This window comes from Juglans regia, chromosome 4, assembly GCF_001411555.2.
Source record: "Juglans regia cultivar Chandler chromosome 4, Walnut 2.0, whole genome shotgun sequence".
Classification (NCBI taxonomy): Eukaryota; Viridiplantae; Streptophyta; class Magnoliopsida; order Fagales; family Juglandaceae; genus Juglans; species Juglans regia.
Window position 1 is genome coordinate 22,304,909 of NC_049904.1, and position 20,532 is coordinate 22,325,440.

At 34.9% G+C, this 20,532-nt stretch overlaps 3 protein-coding genes across 3 annotated transcripts; 1 reads left to right on the top strand and 2 right to left on the bottom strand.

Moving 5' to 3' along the window:
• The first annotated feature begins 4,952 nt into the window (after nucleotides 1-4,952).
• On the top strand, nucleotides 4,953-9,828 carry LOC109017020 (probable serine/threonine-protein kinase PBL19). The gene is made up of 4 exons (XM_018999353.2): nucleotides 4,953-5,890; nucleotides 7,247-7,507; nucleotides 7,616-7,738; nucleotides 9,095-9,828. Exons 1-4 carry the CDS (start codon nucleotides 5,540-5,542, stop codon nucleotides 9,641-9,643), a joined length of 1,284 nt encoding a protein of 427 aa, XP_018854898.1. The 5' UTR covers nucleotides 4,953-5,539; the 3' UTR covers nucleotides 9,644-9,828.
• Nucleotides 9,829-10,638: 810 nt separating this feature from the next.
• On the bottom strand, nucleotides 10,639-14,327 carry LOC109017009 (pentatricopeptide repeat-containing protein At1g12620-like). Its single transcript, XM_018999344.1, has one exon. The coding sequence runs from the start codon at nucleotides 14,251-14,253 to the stop codon at nucleotides 11,587-11,589; it is 2,667 nt and encodes an 888-aa protein (XP_018854889.1). The 5' UTR covers nucleotides 14,254-14,327; the 3' UTR covers nucleotides 10,639-11,586.
• A 1,587-nt stretch (nucleotides 14,328-15,914) lies between these two features.
• Nucleotides 15,915-17,147, bottom strand: LOC109017030 (FCS-Like Zinc finger 3-like). The gene is made up of 2 exons (XM_018999361.2): nucleotides 16,846-17,147; nucleotides 15,915-16,541 (listed from the first exon to the last, which is right to left on the bottom strand). The coding sequence occupies exons 1-2, from the start codon at nucleotides 16,968-16,970 to the stop codon at nucleotides 16,349-16,351; spliced, it is 318 nt and encodes a 105-aa protein (XP_018854906.1). The 5' UTR covers nucleotides 16,971-17,147; the 3' UTR covers nucleotides 15,915-16,348.
• Between the last annotated feature and the right edge of the window lie 3,385 nt (nucleotides 17,148-20,532).

Here is a 20,532-nt window from a genome sequence, read left to right on the forward strand (position 1 = left end):
CCATGAGTGAGCCGATATATTATTAAAAAAAAATGAAAACGAAAATAAAACAGAGGGAAAATTGTTGAAGAGGGAAGCTGGAGGTTGTGTCGTCTGGAAGAAGGGGAGAAAAGATCTGCTCTGCTCGATCTTTGAACTAGAAGAAGAGATTTCGCCGTCTGAGTCTGGGAACCGTAGATCGCGTCGTCTGGGTTTGGGAAGAAAAACTCATTTCAATCTTGGGTCTGAGAAGAAAAGTTCGGCTCTGTTCGATCTCGAGTTTGGAAGAAGAGATTTCTTTAATCTGTTTTGCTCAAACTCATACTTATTTTCAGATTTTGATGGTTTTCTTTATGGTTTTGTTTTGCTCTTGATTTGTTGTGTGAAAATTTCATTAAGATGGGTGTGAATAAGTATGAGTTTGCTCTTGATGGGTGTAAAAATTTCGCTGGCAGAGTGAAATTCTTGAAGACGAAGGGGAGAGGCAGAGAAGGCGAAGGGAAGATGAAGGAAGATGAAGAGAAGTCTGGAGTGAGTTTCAAAACAGAGGGAAGGAGTGAGAACAACGTTTGTTTCGTTCAAAACGCGCCGTTTGACTTGCCACGGGGGCAAGGGTTCCCCAAAGGTTACCCCGGGCGGTTGTACATAGCATTTCTGTTTAAATAAATACCATTTTGTTGGACTGTGCATGCATGGGTGCTCTGGTACGTGCATTCCAGCTTGCAAAGTTCTCTTCAAGATCGGAACTTTTCACAGTACACATGTTGAACTAATCTTCTGAACTACTGATTTTGACGTTCTTGTCAATCTCACGCCCCTTGAAGATAAAATTTATAAAAGAATGAATAATATAGAATTTATTATTAAAAGTATTCATTTTACATATATATGATATAATATCATTTAAATTACATATCTCTTTAAATAAGTGTTAGGAATAATTAATTAGAAGCAGTCACGCAGTGAATATAAAGTGTGTACTGCTATAATAATTTTTCTCTAATATTACTCTTTATAAAAATGAGACGTTCTTGACTATATAAAGATGCGACACTTGAAACCCTATTAACAATGGCACAATATTTATTTTTACACGTTCGCTTCATTGATATCGTTATAAAAAAAATAATATTTATAGCGGATTATTTAAGAAAAAAATAATTATTTACGATGAAAACATGTTCATTTTAATTGATATAATTATTTTTATAAGAAATAACTAGTCATACATAAACAAATTTTTTGTAGTGATAATCTTGATCGTCTATATTAATTACAATCTAATTTTGAATTTATTTATCGTGACTTGATTTATCGTCTAATTTTGTAGTGTAATTACATTGATAAAATTTTCACGTTGTTTACGTTCATGTGATCAACACTGCATGACGGACAGTATAAAAAATTTAGCTCATGTTTTATTTGCACACAATAATTCCGAACAAATATAACTTTTTATCTAAAAATTGAATGTTCGACATTCTAATTTTTTAATTTTTGTGTTTTTTTTTTAAATGAAGAAAATAAATTAAATTACGTACGCACCCTGATCATCTCCATCGATAGGTGTGGTACTGATGGCAGTTCTTTCATCGGTGACCCTTCTGGCCAACGCAACTGATCATGTATAAACTGGTATTAATTCAGACAACATCGAAACTCCAAAAGCCTGTACGTAATATTTAAGAAAACTGTGTTCTGGTGTTCCATGTTCAAACGTTGAGATGATCGAAACTGATACCTTAAAAACATATAATCTTTTGGTTTACTAAAATTAGATCAAGATTTATCAGTTCAATTCGAAAGTTCTTGGAATATGAACTATTATATATATTTGTTATATATTATTTTTTTCAGGTCAACAGACATGACATTTTCTAATCTCTCCCTTATATTTCAGCTAACAGAAACATAAAATATTATGGTTAAAATTAAACTGCACGAAAGAGTTTATCCCAAGTCCTTTGAGATAACTAATATATCATGACCACTTAAAATTCTATATGTTTTTATCCAAATTAATCAACTGTATGACATCAAGATTTATATTATAAATGTTAATTTAATATTGGTTAATATTTATCTTTTATACCTCCTGAATTAGCTTATGATTCGGTTTTCATGAAGACTCGTACAACCTCAACACGGTCAATGAGCTGCATGGAAACTTGTTGGGTAAGCAAACTGTTGTACAATTTCTCATTGATTAGGTTTTGGAATGATCCCTTTTTTTTCTTTTGGTTTGGAATCTTTAAATGATCATGTTTATTATTGTTTAGGGTTGATTTTGTTATACAAAATTAAATAATCTCATCTTATATAATCATTACAATTTGTTTAAATTCATATACAAAATATAATAAACAATTTAATATTTTAAAGTCTCAAAATAAAAATAATATTATAATAATATTTTATTTAATTTTTAATAAAATATCTCATCTCATATCATATGAACTTAATCAAATGAGATCTTATTCGATGATGGCGTATGTGTCATGCGATGGTTTTGACTTCAAGTGCTACAAAATCACCGAAACTAGTTGTTATTTGGTTCTAGAAGTAATTAATAAGGTCCCTCCTTTCCCCCTTTCAAGGCTAGCCTAACTTTTGCTTAAACCAGCTTATATATAATAGGATAAACGTGTCCATATATAAAACCAGCGTTCTTAATTGACCCTAGCTTTGCATGAATATTAATAGGGGTTTGCGTGAAATAATAAACTTCAACGTGTTAGCATGAACTTTGGTTATTTATTTTATTTATAAGAGAACGGGTTATCTATCTGTGAACCAATGTAATTATTAGGTGCCATATATAATTTAATACACTACTACAACTCTTCATGGAACCCACAACCAGTAGATTATAAAACAAACAAATCCATACACTGCTTTTTAATAATCTTATATTTTTAATAATCTTTTATGTAAATCTTGATATCTATCTTTCTTGTGTTAGACACTGCTTCATTGCATGTGTTGATAGGAGTCGCATAACTCTAATCTTCACGTACGTAGGGGTGAGAGTGCCCTATTGGCTATTTCAAAAAGGGAGAAACTCGTTGAATCCATATGTTTTAGATCTCTGGTTTCTCTTCTCAAATTTCATGTGCATCTAGAGGCAAAATGTTAGAATCACCACCCATAAAGTGTCGATTTTGCGTTACAAAGATAAGAGTCAATCTCAACGTACACCTTGTTAATTTGCTTCATTTGTATATAATAATAATAGATGTCTCGTTGGTGGTGCGTTTCTTTCGAATCACATTTCTAGATGGAAAATCTTTTCTGGTTATTTTTTTTTTAGGGTATATAGAATGTCTAGACAATATATGTAGGGTATATATAATGCATTAATTAAGATAAGATTATTAGTATTTACACTAAAGATTAAAGAACATGAACATTAGTCTTGCATGAAAGTATTTTATCACAATATAATCTTTAATAATTGAATAATAATAGATGAAAGGCATTGGACTTGAATAATGGTAGGCATGTAGAAAGCCATTGATAATATTATAATTAACTCTCGTCTTTATGGATATGAAGGGTGATTAAAAAAAGAATAATATTATCATGCAGCCCATTTTGACTGTTTATATATATAGATATATATATAATTTTATTATGAAGTAATTATCAGTGTATTAGGCTACGTTTGGGTAGTAAACTCTTCTCAACACTCTTCAAATATTCTCGTACTTATAAAAATACTTCACATTGCCAAACAACTTAAAATACTCTCAATGGGACCCACAAACCCACTTTAATATTTATTCATAATTATTCACAAATATTCTATAATATTTATCATTATTAAATATAAATAAAAAATAAAATCATTATAATATTTATCACTATTATATATAAGTAAAAAATAATTTCACTATAATATTTATTTATATTATATATAAATAAAAAATAAAATCACTATAATATTTATCCCTATTAAATATAAATAAAAAATAAAATCACTATAATATTTATCACTGTTATATATAAATAAAAAAATAAAATCACTATAATATTTATCACTATTATATATAAAAAAATATTTAGACAATATAATATTTATCACTATTATATATAAATAAAAAATAAAATCACTATAATATTTATCACTATTATATATAAATAAAATCATTATTAAAAAAATATAATGATTGATGAGACTCACATATTTTTTAATTATCTATCTAAAACTTAACAATTTAAAATATTTTATACATTCAAATAATTCAAAATACTTTTAATAGGATCTATAAATTTATTTTAATTTTTACTTATAACTATTCACAAATATTTTCGATAGATATTTTTACTATTCAAATGTAATTTTAGTATATTTTTTTAATTTTTTAAAATTATTAAAAAATAAAAGATAAAAGATGAAATTTGTATTAGTAGACCCGAAACGGTCAAAACTGGCGGCCCACCAGCAGTACCCTTACAAAAATTGGATCACACGCCAACGCGTTTGATGTGATTGTTTTTCTATGTCAATTCTCACAGCAATGGCTTTTCATTAAATTGCAACGCCAGGCGAGGTTTGGGAGCGGTAGCTATTTATGCTGATCCTTCTGTTCAACGTTGAATTCTTGACCTCTTCAATAAAAAATTATGAAGGGAAAGGGACAAGCTAGACCCTATGGTAGTACCTATTCCACCATCCACTTACCAGACCGAAAGATTTGAGAGTGCAGAAGCAATTCTTTTTCAAAATTGAGAATCTGTACTTTGAGTTGAGTTAAAATTGAATTAAGATAATAAAATATTATTTTTTAATATTATAATTATTTTAAAATTTTAAAAAATTAAAAAATTTATTATATTTTATATTAAAATTTTAAAAAATTATAATAATAAATTGAGATAAATTTAAAAAACAAACAAAGCCTTAAAAGAAATCCATGAAACTTTACCCCAAACACCATACACAGTTTTTATAGACTATTCGCCCATATTTTCTTGCGCTTCCTTTCCGGGCTTAATATTTTATTATTATTTTTTTCTCAACTGGATCATTCTCGACTTCATGAATCTCAATTTGCATTTGTATCTTCCGTATACTCGATGATCAAGTTTATAGCTTTATTGAGTTGCCATCTGGGTTTTCTCTGTTCTGTTATCCTTTCCTCAGCCAGCTCTTGCTCTCCCATTTCTGTGACCACTTCCCTATCTGACAGTTCTTTTCTCACTTGGATTGCTTCCATTTCTCACTTCTTTTCTCAAGCTTCTTCTTCTTTTAAAAAAAATCCCCTTTGATTTCCACTATTCTGTTACTGACTTCTGCCCATTTGGTTTAACTTTATATCACTACCTCTGTTTTGTGGTTTTCTCCCAACCCTCCTAGTTTTTACTTGTTTTTTCCGAAAGCTTGTATTTGTTTCTACATTTATGTGCCATATTCGTCTCTCTCTCTCATTTCGTCTAACACGGTGCTGATGCTTTATAGTTGTAATTATTTATTCGTGCAGTTCTTTTCCGGGTTGATCCAATGACAGTAAAATAAGATAACATTTAGATTTAGGAACTTGGTGCTAAATTCCGCGCAATGAATTGTTTCTACTACTTTAAGGACAAATCCAGAGGCAGGGAACAAAGATCAGCCCCAGAGTTGAAAGAGCAAAGAAAATCCGATTATTCTGGAGCTGATAGGGTCAGTAAGTCTTCATGCTCGGCGTCTTCCCCGCGAGGTATACCACAACTGTATGAAGAAAAGGCTCATGGTTTGCGTGTCTTCTCATACTCGGAGCTCAGACAAGCAACAAATGATTTCAGTAGGCTTCTTAAGATTGGGGAAGGTGGATTTGGGAATGTGTACAAAGGTTCAATCAAGCCTGCAGAGGGAAAAGGCGATCCAATTGTGGTTGCAATTAAAAAGCTGAATGAGGATGGTTTACAGGTCAGAGTTTTAGATCATGTTCTCAATCAAAAAAGTTTCATTTTCCTTCAACTTTCAACACAATTTACTGACTTAACTCTCTTAAGTGCTCTGTCTCTGCAATTTTGGTGCAATAGCAGCCTGTAATTACATTTTAAATTATATTATCTTTCCATTGGCATTCCTCTGCTCACCTATTTTCCAAACGGATATTGTTTTTTCATGGACCTAAGGTAACTTCTATCTACTTTTGCTTATTACTCTTACCTCTAGCCACTCTCTGCAAACCGTCCAGATGGGGGAAGAAAAAACAGCTCTCCAGATGGTAAATCGGTATCCTTGCCAGTGTAAATGTTTCTATGTTGATCCTACAGATATATAACTCAAAAAAGTTTTTTTTTTTTTTTCAATTTTTTGTTTTCGACCTTAGAGCCCCTCTTACCTGGAAAAACTGGGTTGATACTTGATTGACCACCCTCATATTTAAGCAAGAATTTTTTTTTGTCTGGGGGGGGAGGGAACGGATGTTCTAGGTCTGGACCAGTTTGAGGCCCAGCTGCTTCTGTTCTACCAATTAAGGCTACTGTTCTATTAATGAGTTATCTTTAATGAGGCTTCATGAAGGTTTTCCTGAAGTCCAATGGATGGCTGGGACCATCGCATTGGTACATATACCGGTTACGAGGAGTGAAGGATTGGGCATCAGGATTCTATGACTTCTCTCTCTCATGGCATCTAAAATTGAAAAATGATAAACACACGTAACTTTTCATAACGAGTAATGTTATATACCACACTCATATCTTACTTTCATCATATTAAGTAAGATGTGACACATTTATCACTTTCATCCAATGGTGATGAATGTGTTACTTCTTACTTAATGAGATGAAAATAAGAAGATAGTATGGTGCATAAAATTTTCCTTTTCACAATATATTATACAATCATGTTTTAAAATAAAGGATATCTTTATCAAATGCCTTATTATTTTACAAAAATATCTTGGTTTTAAAATTTGAAATTACGGGGCTGCTTATCTACTGAAAATGAAAGCATGGAAAAGGATTTTCAAAATCTTGGCCCTGCGCCATTGAGATGAGTGGGATGTGCACAGCAAGCCGCTCTCCCTAAAGTTCAACCTTAAGATCCCCCCACCTGAAAAAAAAAAAAAGAAAATGAACAAGAAGAGAAAAGGAAAAACGAACCATATATCTGCCCACACATTTGATGAAAGATCTTTCTTCCTCTCGATTGTTCTTGTTGTTTTGTTTCTTTCCATGCTAATGTGCTTATTATTCCCTTGATTTTTTATTATGATTATATAAGGATTTTGATTTTCTGAATGGTTCCTCTAATTTGCTGTTTCCAATATAGGGCCACAAACAGTGGGTGGCAGAAGTTCAATTTCTCGGTGTTGTTGAGCACCCTAATCTCGTCAAACTCATAGGATACTGTGCTACTGATGGGAGAAGAGGAATCCAGCGATTACTTGTTTATGAATACATGGCAAATAAAAGCTTAGAGGACCATCTTTTCAGTAAGGCACGCGCAGCTCTTTCTTGGAAAACTAGATTACAGATAGTCCTGGGAGCAGCTCAAGGACTAGCTTATCTGCATGAGGGATTGGAAGTTCAGGTTTTTCCCAATTAGTTCTACATCATACCTTCTACTACATGTTATCTTCAAGATTCAACTTTGCTCTTCGTTATTGTTAACCCTAAATGCATTACTCTCACGTTGAAGGTAATTTTCCGAGATTTCAAAACATCCAATGTGTTGTTGGATGAGAATTTTGAACCAAAGCTTTCAGACTTTGGGCTTGCTAGGGAGGGGCCGATGGCTGGGCAAAGTCATGTTTCAACAGCTGTAAGTGTTGCATGCACTTGTTTTCATGAGCATTTTAGGTCGCATCACTGCTAACAATTTTCTTACTTTATATATGTTAAATATATACGAAGGTTAAAAGCATATTTAGCCTATGTTTGGATTGGGAAGTGATTTCAACTCATCTCATCATTACAACTTTTTCAAATTTTCACAAAATATAATAAATAATTCAATTTTTTCAAATCCCAAAACAATAATAATATTAAAAATAATATTCTAACAATATTTTATTCAACTCATCTAAATCCATCCCATCTCTCAATTCAAACGGAACCTTAATATTTCATATGTTATGGTGAGACAGAGCATAAAAAAGTCATTAAGTACAATTTTATAATAGATATATATATGTATATATATATATAAAAACGTATACAATATATCAGGCAAACAAAAAAAGCTTCTAGGATTATACTAAAACTCGCTAAAATATTGCATTATACAACCTTTTTTCAACTACAATGATTACTTTTTATTTCATCTAGAAAAAAAATGATGGCTATATTTTACTTGATTAAAGGGGAAATAATTGTGAAATACAAGAATGAATTTGTGTGAGACCACTTGGATAAGTTTTCTGCCGTTTCCAACGGGCAAACCAATGGGTGTCAACCAAAGTATAGTAAATATAATGGGGTTGCTGACCCAAACCGATACTGCCATAGATTATACTTGAACAGACCGGTCAGTGTATGGCTGTCAAACAGTATTGCCATAGAGGTGGGTGGTTGATTGTAGGTCGGTTGGTCAGTTTGGGCTGAATCTTAACTTTGGCTAGACCTTATCCTGTTGACTGTTGTTGATACTATGAAGGATGCCAATACGGTACGGGATATGAATAACATTGATGTGGAGTTTGGTGGTGTGAGTGGTGCCGATCCAACCGCAGGAGGCAGAGATGAGACGAGAGATCGAGAGAGGAATAAAATGTGTATGGCATTTGTATTGTGCCTCTTTAAAGTATTGCTTGATTCATCAACATCCAGAATGGACAAGCAACCCAACGGGCGTCTTAACCCTAAACCATAACTGATACACGTCAGGTCAGCTGGGTCTTGGAAATTGTTGATCACCTTCACCAGCAAGGTGTGTTTCAGATAAATCATTAATACCTTAATCAACCTATATTGCCATATTGGATTCACTCTACATATTTACACCCATTTTGAAGATACTAATGTAATGGTCTCTTGGATCTTCAAAACTTTATTGGGGATTGCTGCATACTGTATGTTGAAGTCAGGTGATGCATGGTTAGAAGAAAACTCAGGTTGCATTGGAACCACTGTAATATATTGTTGTTGTGGTGCTCATTAGAACACTTTTGATGATCAGGTGGTTGGAACATACGGATATGCTGCTCCAGATTACATCGAGACTGGTCATCTGACAACTAAGAGTGATGTGTGGAGTTTTGGAGTTGTACTATTTGAGATTCTTACAGGCAGGAGATCATTGGAAAGAAACCGCCCAAGGGCAGAACAGAAACTTTTGGAATGGGTGAAACAGTTCCCTGCTGATAGTAAAAAGTTCAGCTTGATAATGGACCCTCGACTGGAAAACGTTTATTCTAGTAGTGCAGCTCGAAAAATTGCAAAGTTAGCGGACAATTGTTTATTGAAAAGTGCTAAAGATCGGCCAACGATGAGTCAGATAGTAGAGAGATTGAAGCAGATAATTGAACAATCCGAGGATGGTAACCCTTCTGAGAAAAGTCTCGAGTCCTTTGAAGATGACCCAGTTGATTCGGATAAGAAGAGGAATCAAATGGGGGCCTCAGAATCATGGAAAAGGCGGATGACCCAACTGTCAAAACTGGGTGAGCATGTGGAGGGAGCAAGTAGAAGAAGATTTATGATAATGCAGAGGGCCCAAGTGCCTTAATAGCTTTATTCCCACTCCCAAGATTCATTTTTGTCCAATTTTAGGGTTTCATGGCTGTTAATAGCGTGTAAAGTGGTGGACAGAAACACATCGGATGAGATAGAAAGTATGTTAGATTATGGTTTTTTTTTTTGTGTACAGGTTACTGTTGGTGAAACATATTATGGCAGGCTCTGTTTCCTTAACTTCTTCATCTTATTAGTTATTACAATCTCCTTCAGCTTCTTTGCTGACACTTATTTTTTGAGGAAATTTTCTCTGCGAAATTATCAAGTGAACTTATTATTTGATGAAGATTATAAATTTTACTTGAAGTAAGCGGAATAAAAATGTAGGTGATTGTAACAAGTCCTCTTCAACGAATTACAATCAGAAAGACAAATGAAATCTAAGATAAAATTGCAGTTTATACCGTCCAAAGACGAAAGTGCGTGGTTTTTCAAATAATTAGTTTGGCAAAGAAACAAATAAGTCTTTTGTCCTCGAAACAACATTGTTTCTCTTTCACCGAGCTGCTCACATTGCAGAGAGGAGGAGCTGCCCCTAATCTCGCATTTCTCATGACGACTGTCTCCACTGTCAAACATTTCCATCACAGTCCAAACTCAAAGTCTCCCCAAATGCTCTCCAAATAGATAAAACCGAAAACCGCAATTTGCTGGCCATAAAGCAATGTAGAAGGGGCTGGTGCACACTTCACCGCACAATTCAGAACCCGGAAGCTCCGATAAATTTATTCCGATTTATCAGTTCAAATCGTTTTCGTGGATGTTGGAGAATGTTTCATGGGTACTCTATGAGGAACTAGTAACTTATGTCGATTTACATGGGACTTGAGATCAAACGTTAAGAGCTTGTGACCATATTCCAAGTTTCTTGTGACCACGCCACGGAGATCAGAGTATAACTAGATATTCACATTCCAACAACACTCAGAAATTGTATCTATCTCTGTTTTTTTCTTTTGGGGGGTGGTTGAGGAAAATTATATCTACTTACTTAAATCGCCAAAAATACTGGCTTCAAACATCTTTTCTGCAAAGAGAATCACAAGTCAATCAAAGATGAAGGATGTAAGATTCTTATTTCACAGGCAATTTAAACCATGAAACCATTCAAAATAAAATTAAAAAAAGGCTCAAAACTATAGTGTATCAGCTCTGCCAAGCCTAAGGTCGGCAACATGTCAACTTCTTTTGGCAGCATGAAAGGCATCACCAAACGGCTACTTGTCGAAGACGTATTCACGCCCATTGTTGGTCATCAGCACTGAGGACCTAGCCAAGTCTCGGTAATTCATTTCTGGATCCATGCCAATTAAGCTTTCTTCTCATTCAAACTAGACTGAATGGAACTCTGCTTTCCATTTGGCCATAAGAAATTCAGATGTGTATAGATTTCTGCTTCTCGTTGCAAACAGGAAAAATATACAGACAAGCATAATGGAAAAAGCCACCGGCTAAAACTTCCACACCAACACAACTCAGTTGAACAAGAGGCATCCTTAATATTTTCTTTGATCGGATGAATTCATTTCACGGACATGCTCTGCAAAGCTAAAATATTGAGTTGAACAAACAACTTTAAAGGTGGTAAAAATTTTGCCGCCGGGTACTACAATGACCACCATTGCATCCTTGCCTTAGCGGCAATAAAAAAGTAGCCCTTATTTCAACTTGACACGAACCATCTCTTTTCATCATCTCTACTAAATCATTCTTTTCATTTCCTTTCTGCCGTAGTGGAATCAATTTTAGTCAAGTCCAACCTAGTCTCGATAGGAACCAGCTCAACCCAATGACTTCCCCTAATTGATGCTGCTTCCAACTTATCACCACCATTCAATTCATAAAATGCCCTCGTACCTTGAGAATAGCTTGCACCACACTCATGATTACAGAAGATTCCAGTCACGACAATGGTACTGCTATCTAAGTCAACTTTCATGCTCCACCAAAACCATTTCCAATTAGTTTAAGAGAATTCTGATTTGTATCTCTGTGAGGTCTATTTCTATAAAAATAATCATATGTAATGTACATGAGGAAATCCAGAAAGAGGTTCTTTGCAGATGTTTCTCTGAAAAGCTCTTCATCTTCTTGTATATTACTGTAGGCCCTGTCCATTATTCTAAAGGTAATTTCATCAAAATCAAATGAAATCTCACTCAACTTCTGACACCACATCAAGGCCCTCTCAGGCATCCCCTGCTTGCAAAAGTGAGACAACAACACATTGGTTGTAACTACGTTTGGAACAAAAGCCATCTTAAGCAGTTTTGCAGTTAAAATCAGGGCACGATCCAGTATATCACTACAAATGCCATTAATGATGGTGTTGTATGTTACTGTATCTGGAACAATACCTGCTGTAACAAGCTCATCCAACATCATTACCACTCGATTCACTTTTCGACTGCTGCAGAAACCATGAATGCGAATATTATACGTAGTGATATCTGGGTCCCAGCCACTGGCATACATTTTATCCACCAACTCATCTGCACGAACCATATCGAATGCTTTACAAAAACCACCAATCAAAGTGTTGAACGTGACAATATCGGGGTACAACCCGGTTCGCTGCATGTCCATGAAGGCATTGATTGCTGACTTCATTCTACCCTGTTTACAAAGCCCATTAATGATCATATTGGTGGTAAATATATCTGGAAGAAGTCCCTTTTGCCTCATCTCCCTCTCCAATTTTAATGCTTCATTCAGGTTCCCATGGTTCACAAACCCACCAATCAAAGAATTATATGCAAAATTATTTGGCACAAATCCTTTCCTTGACATTTCTAAGAACATATCATATGCCTTCTCCACCAGACCTGCTTTAGAAAGTCCATCTATAAAGGCTGAAAAGGCAACAGCATCAGGAGATACCCCACTTTCTGCCATCTCATTCCACAAACTTTGAGCCCCTTCCAGATCTCCTATCTTGCAATATGCATCCAAAAGCACTGTGTAAGCCACTTTATTGATGGGAAAACCCTTCTCTATCATCATACACAAGAGCTCTCTAGCTTCTTGCAGGCTCCCGTTCCGGGACAAACCCAGTAGCAAGGAACTGCATGTAGAAGATGAAGGACTTAAATTGTATCTAACCATAGTTTCATACGTCTCATGGGCATTTGCTCCCAACCCAGCTCTGCTATAAGCTGATATAATTGAGTTAAAAGCAATCACGCTTGGAGTTATTCCTTTCTCAAGCATATCCTCTAAGAACTCTGTGCCCTCATCCAACCGACCTGCCCAACACAGCCCCGCAACTGAAATGTCATAGAGTGAACAGTCCTGGAACAATCCCGGAACAGATAGATCCCCTAACAACCTGTCACCATCCTCTTGTCTTCCATACTTGAAATGCCCTGCAACCAAAATATTAAAGGTTATCCCATTAGGAGATATGCCCCTCTTCCTCATTTCTTCATAAAGCATGTTTGCCTGATCAATGTCCCTTGCCTTAACATACCCATCCAGCATAGTGTTATATATAGTGGCAGTCAGAGAGACACCCATATCTTGAATTCCATCAAAGAGCTTCCTTGCTTGCACCACATTTCCCTCCTTACACAAGGCATTTACCACCATATTAAATGTTACAGCACTCGGCTTACAACCCCTTGCGGACATCAAATGCACCCAACTAAGTGCATCTGATGTCCATCCCCTTATGCAGTATGCATTGATCACAATGTTATACGTAAAATCATCAGGTTCACACCGAAATTTCCCCATCACATGTAACAAACTCTCTCCAGTTCTAACCATACCTTTTCTGCAAAAGCCCAGAATCATAACGTTAAAAGTATAAGTAGAAGGGCGAGGCCCCCTACAAACCATATCCCTAAACATCTTCCACACACTACCATAATCACCAACTCTAAGCAACAACGTGAATAGAGTTGAAAGGGCCGATAAACTCGGCGTCAATCCTCCCTTCCTCATCCTATCCAAAACCCCCAATGCCTCCTTATCCATTTCCACATTCACAAAGCACCTCATCAACGTGTCTAGAACCGAGTAATCGGACTCATACTCATGGTGACCGTTCCACATAAATTGCACCAATTCCTCACTCCTTCCAGCCCCAATTCTCTTAATTATCCACGAGACCATGTCTTGTGCGAGAAACCGAAGGTTCTCCGCTGCTAAAATATGCGCAGCAACACAACACAACCGGACAATCCCCTCGGAACAATCCCGAAACGCGCATTTAAAGAAGGCAAACGCGGTTTCTCTGTTTCCAAACAGTTTCATTATCTTAACTAAGAAACAAGGGCAAAAATTTTGCGAAAATCCCCTCAATACAAAGCCTTGTCGCTCTTTGATCATCTTGGATAACCCTACAGCTATTCTTCGCCGCTCATTGGAATTAATGGAACCAAAACCACTCGAATTCGAATCGGTACGAGGCAAAAATTGTTCCAAAAAGTCAAAACTTTGATAACTATAAGTCGAAGAAGAAGAGTTAAAGGAGGCAGAGTGTGAGGGTTTATGGGTTTGGGTTTTGGGGAGAAGAGTAAGATTGAAAAGAGCAAGTGTTCGAGATGAAGAATGTACCTTGAGAGTGTTGCGCACCACGCAGCGCACATTAGCAGACATCCGAGGGTGCCGCGGATCGTGGTCGGAGAGGGCTTTTTTGCACAGGGAGAATGGTTTTTTCCTTTTCTTTTCCTTTTTTTTTTTTGGGGGGGGTTCGGGTTTTGCAAAAACCGGACCTTTTCTTTTGAAGCTGGGCCTACTCAAGCAACCTTATGGCATTGGGCTTGCCTTATTATGGAATGGGTTTTAAAAGCATTAAGAAAAATTCAGATATTTACCATCTTAAATTTTAGAAAAATTCTAAACATAAGCTTCAGATTCTGTACACTCACTTAAAAATATATGATCTTATTTTTTTATTCTCATATATCATATTGTGAGGCTTCTGTGTAGCACAATTCTAAATTTTATATTGATGTATTTTAAATTTGACAGTTATAAATTGAAGAATGCATTAACCACTTCATTTTTTCAATCACTTCTAATCATGTACAGAGCCCACTATTTTATTAATGACTGTCGGTATATTTTTATTTTACTCGAAACCAACATATCATGTATAGATGTAACTCTTAAGATACGGTCTATTTGGAAACACAATTATTTTTAGATATTTTTAAATTATTTTATTATTATTTATAAATCATTTGAGATATTTAATATGCAGATAGAACCAACCCGAATGAGGGTGGGCACACACCCAGCTGTGTATCCTTTCTAACGTTTACGCCTTAACGGTGTCATGGAAGACTTGAAGCTTTTCCTCATTTTTTTTGTAAATTTGCTTGAATTTGATGATCAGAATAGACCCACAAATGCTCGCTAGTTGCTTACAGCCATGCCATCATCCACTACCACCTAAATTTTGGAGAGAATCTGCCATGAGGCCCCACACGCCACTTATTAGCTCAAAAACTTCGTCAAAAAATCTCTTTTACACCTTTATGTAACGTCTCTAATGATATAAGTTCTTTATAAAAAAATAGATTTCATTTTAAAAAAGTGTAAAAAAAAAAAAAAAATATGTTGGATTTACTTTTTTCAACAGCAGTGTCTCACGTGATCCTTGCCTTGTATCATTGTTACCTCTTTACATCTTTCTAGCTCACACGAGAGAGCTATTATATGCGTTGGATCTTAATTGCCTCTCCTAAACCACTCAATATGGCTTCTTCGTTGAGACTCACATTTAAGGTGATCTAGCCAATGATCCAAATTCCAAAGACACAACTTTGGATCAAACGTACGTACGTGATGTTGATTTCAGCTTGGAAATAATAATTAGTATATGATAACAAAATCTGAGACTTTGATTTGGCCACGGCTCATAATTTCTCTGGTGATCGATCGATCGATCTAACAGTCAAAAAGACTCTGCAACACAAGGTAAATCGCTGCTTTTGAAACTTCATCGATGACAATATTCCTACTGCTTGATCAGCAGTGACATTTGTTGAAACTCCTCTCTCTCTCTCTCTCTCTCTATTTGCCAAATACTTCTTTTGAGATGAACATGCACGAGTAAAGAGATGCAAGGGAAAAAAAAAACGGTTGATTTTATATTGAAATAACTAAATATTGATTTTAATGATTCAGAATGACAGTAAGTTACTTTTGTCATTCGTGAAGGAAGCCCTTTTGTGAGCCAGTTTTGTACTGCGAATAGCTTTTTCCTTCTGGAGTTTTGACCTACTCTTTATGCTAGACAAAGAAAAATTAGGGAAAATACTAAATAGCAGCCCCTTGAAGCCAGCAGGAGTTCTACACAAATGGATTTGAAGGAAGAAACCGGAGAATATGCAGCAGCAGAAAGAAACCCAAAACTACAGTGTAAAATTATTCGAGAAAAAGTCTCTTAATTGATATTCCATTGCCTCAAATTTTGGAAAGAAAAGATTTAAACAAGATCTGATTGCACCGAAAAAGCGCAGCCGAGTTTCCGCTGGGCGCTTCCTCCTACGCAAAATCTCTGGTGGGCATGCATCCTCTTAGGCCGTGTCAAACCCGCATCGATCTATGCATGCCCACCGCTTTCTACTGCTTTACAAAGAGTAGACTCAGATCACATCTAGCTTTGTCCTCCACGAACTTTCACGCGGATTTTTTTTTTTCTAAATCTGAAAGATCCTCTACTCAGCTATATAGCATGTAGAGATTAGGCCACCACTAGCGTACTCGTCGGTACAGTCTTGCTTGGAGTGGAATCCTTGTTGGTGTCTGATTTTCTGGCGGTTCTATTTGAAGAAGAGGCTGAAGAAGGAGAAAGCTTCCAGCTCTTCTTCTCTTTGGCTTCATCAATCTCTATCTGTTCGTGCCTGCACTCTTTGCTACAGAACGGTGTGTTCCCTCTGCAAAATTTCCGACACACAAATACCCATCAGAATCTATTCAAAATAATCACAGAATTCAAAGAAACTGTTAATTAGAAGTACTGGGATTATAGCAACTTCACGAGTTCAGATTCTAACATCTCTAGGTTCACTGGATCTATACTTTTTCATTACAACATCGTGAAAGGCGGGTAAATCCAATCAAATCAATTTATATGTGTAAATAATTGCGTGCAGAAGAAACCAACATCGGAGGATTAAGATGATCAAGAAAGTGTATGAAAATCGTGATGAAAAAACAAATAACAAAAGGCAAGCTAACCTGTACATGAATATGTCACTGTTCAAACCTAGCGGTTTCCGGCAAAGGAAACAAGCTTCAAGGAAGTGGGACTTGCTGTAATGATCTTCAGGTTCCTCGGAATGGAACATGATGCCCGATCTCATAGTGAAGAAACTATAGAGATGCAGATTCTTAACTCACAGAATTAACAAGGAAAAAAGCTAGGATCTTTAAGGAGTGAAATGAATGCTGAGAGGGTGGAGAATGCACAGGTAGAGTGGCCAAATATAAAGACTTTAACAGGTTGCCTTGACTTGTTACAACCAGGTGCTACATGGATCACTGTGGACAGATGGTCTGCTCCAATTAGTTTCTTAATACTGTTAAGAAAAATTATATTAATTATTTCTGTATATCACACATCAGTTTTTATTTTTTATTTTTTTTAATGTGATATATGAATAATAAATAAATTAATTGAATAAATTAAAGATAAAAAAATTAAATAAAAATATGATATATAGTAAATGAAGGTGATTAAATAACAAAAGTTAAAAGTTTTTTTTAATAAAAAGGAGTGGTTTTGGAGATTCAGTGGGAATGAATCCATTGGCTGAAGTACATGCATCTCTCTGTTTTCTTTTCTTTTCTCTTTTTGGGTAAGTTTTTGTTTTTGTCCTTTTGCCCTTTGTGCAGTGCTTTTTAATGCTTGGTCCCTTCTATGTTGGGTATTTGTGGTACAGCCATGAATTTTAGTATTTGGGTTCACTTCACCTAGACTCTTGTAATAGAACACTTCGATACCTATGGCCGATGTTTAGGTATCATGAATAGTTTTCCGTACATTTATTTCATAGCCCGATGTAATGGGATTTTATAGTTACAGAACGATGGAAACTTTTTTTTTATTTTTCTTTCCTCCCTCTTTTTCAGATTTAATCTAGATTAAAGGACACAAATTGCTTTACTCAATGTAGAAAAAAGTGGGAATCTTTGCTTTTCCTAGACATATTTTTAATCTCAACCAGAGCATGTCGGGCGGCATTGAGAGGTTGAAAAGTAACAACACGGAAACTTCCTCAACTTTCATGTTCCCTGCCCTCGTCAACTACTGTCTAAACTGACTCTTTTTAAGAAAAAAAACTACCATCTAAACTCAAATTCACTTTGTCCAACTTAACAAAATCTCTTACATTTTAGTAAAAGAAATATTTTAATTATAAAAATATTTTACAAATTAATGTAATTTGACAAGATATATTAAATAATAAAATTATTTTTATTATAAAAAAAAATAACGAATCATATAAAATCATATCAATTTATAAATTTATTTTTATAAGATCTTTTATACAGTAATAACACTTATCTTTTAATAATTTTGTTTCAAAATTAATTATTTGTTTCGAGGATTTATTGGCAAATGTGAACTTAACGAATGAGATATTGTATTCTCTAAAAAACAAATTGTTATTCTTTATAATGATTTTTAAAAACATTCACATATCTAGCATGTCGTATTTAAAAAATTTAAATTGAAAAATTTAAATAATAGAAACGAGTCTCACCTAAAGTAGATATTAATACTATATGTGCTGATTTATAAATAGAGAGAATAACGGGAGATTAGGGAAAAATTAGGTGGCGGGATATATAAATCATGAAAACATCTATGCCAATAATTTGAGTTAATGAAAATCATAGGGAGGGGGTGGCAAAATGGTCCCCTCACGTCACACCTCATGATCTCTCTAGACTCCACATGGACCGCTCTAAGACGTCGTTTTCCCCAACTGGTTGAATAGTGAACCGTAGGCCCCACAAACCCCACCACCCAATGGAAAAAGAAACAAAACAGAACAAACAAACAAAAAAAAAAAGAGAGAGAGAAATCATATAAAAACGCCAACCTTGGAGCTGAGTTGGTCCGGGACCCACATCCTCTGAAAAACAAACAAACTGGGACCTACGTGACGCACGGCCGTGCTGGCTCTTATTTCCTAGTGGGCCCACTAGGTCCTTGTCTGCCGGCCCCACAGCCACTGCCCGTGTCGCCCGGTCACCCCTGTCAACCAGTCTAACGGCTAATAACGCCCCCTTCTTAGTGCCCGTCACACGTGCACCCTTCATTTTTGCACCAACGCAGCACGCACACAATTATTGCACGTGCAACGTGGCACCCGTTTAAACAAAGCAAAACAAAATCGACGCAATTTCCCAGTTCTATATTTCTTGGAGCTGGCACGCTATCTTAGGTAAGTGGCATCGACGGTGGAGATTGCTCCACGGTACGAAGGCTGTGATGGGCTTTCATAGTTCACAAAGCTCATGTGAGCTTAAAAACAAGTCAATAATGTAATGTGAAATTATTGTCTTTTTATATATATATATAAATTATTATTAGTTATAATGAGATGCTTCCTTGTTATTTTACTAAAAGTAAGTCAATGGAGAACTATATATATTTTTTTTAAATTAAATCATTTTTAAGCATTTCTTTAATCAAAGAAATTTAATTTGCACATGTGATCAAGATCAATTAAATTATTTGGGATCCCTTTTAGATATCATCATGATTTCGCTGTTATACAATCTATTACTTCTAACTTTAATAAAAGATAGTTGAAACTTTAGCTTCTAAAAAAATGACCAAAAGAGAACTTAGGAGGGAATTTTTCTAAGAAAGATACACTTTTCTTTTTCTTTTTTTATTTTTTTTTAAGTTACAAAATTAGAACTTGTTTAAAACCACTGTTTGAGAAGATGACCTACCACTTGAAAAGATGTTTGGGTTTATTGGCCCATCCCATTATTGTCACCATAGGTCCACCACCTATCTTACGTCTTTTTTAAATAGTAAAATAAAATGAGATAATTTTAAATAAAAATTAAATTATATTTAAATGTTAAATTAAATTGAATTGAGTTAAGTTAAGATGAGATGATAAAATATTATTAGAATATTATTATTTTGAGATTTGAAAAAATTAAATTGTTTATTATATTTTATATTGAAATTTGAAAAAATTGTAATGATGAGTCGAGATGAATTTAGGAAGCAAACGAAGCCTAAGAGTAAGGCTACTATGCCTCCCATGCTATTTTTTTTATTTTTTTGCTTTTTTTTTCACATTTTTTAATCTTTAAATATTTTTAAAAAATAAAAATATTCCGATACACTTAAAAATCATTTCCTTAATCACTAAGTAAAAAAAAAAAAGTTGACTAGCGATCAAACTAGGGCGGCAGAGTATCTTTTTCTAAAAATTAAAAGTTGAATAAAATATTATTTTTTAATATTATTATTATTTTAAAATTTAAAAAAATTGAATTATTTATCATATTTTAAGTGAAAATTTGAGAAAATTTTTAATGATGAGATGAAAACGTTTTTGTATTCAAATAAGATCTTAAACTATGTTTGGTTAGCGTAGACAAACGATTTATTATTTTTTTACTACTATTTATATATTATTGAAATCATTTCAGCATCTAAACATAGCCTTAATGATCAGGAGACGGATCAAGCCATTTCAACGGGTGTCTTTACGAATTATCACATACCATAATAGTTATCGTCATCTTATGAAGGTGGGTCACAGAACAGCCCTGCATAGTGTGGTTGGCCCTCGTTTCAAAGAGGGAGCCAGCCACCCGTTGCAGGGATTGGGGTGGGACTAACATCAGTGGTTTTGCCTTCCCCTCATCTAGTGGTCCAACTATCCC

What these genes read in the sequence shown, in the direction of transcription:
- LOC109017020 (XM_018999353.2), top strand. Translation starts at nt 5,540, where the DNA reads ATGAATTGTTTCTACTACTTTAAGGACAAATCCAGAGGCAGGGAACAA. An exon ending in TGAATGAGGATGGTTTACAG is followed by an intron (nt 5,891 to 7,246) that starts GTCAGAGTTTTA and finishes TTTCCAATATAG; the next exon opens with GGCCACAAACAGTGGGTGGC. An exon ending in AAAGTCATGTTTCAACAGCT is followed by an intron (nt 7,739 to 9,094) that starts GTAAGTGTTGCA and finishes TTTGATGATCAG; the next exon opens with GTGGTTGGAACATACGGATA.
- LOC109017009 (XM_018999344.1), bottom strand. Translation starts at nt 14,253, where the DNA reads ATGTCTGCTAATGTGCGCTGCGTGGTGCGCAACACTCTCAAGGTACAT.
- LOC109017030 (XM_018999361.2), bottom strand. Translation starts at nt 16,970, where the DNA reads ATGAGATCGGGCATCATGTTCCATTCCGAGGAACCTGAAGATCATTAC. An exon ending in AGTGACATATTCATGTACAG is followed by an intron (nt 16,542 to 16,845) that starts GTTAGCTTGCCT and finishes GAAATTTTGCAG; the next exon opens with AGGGAACACACCGTTCTGTA.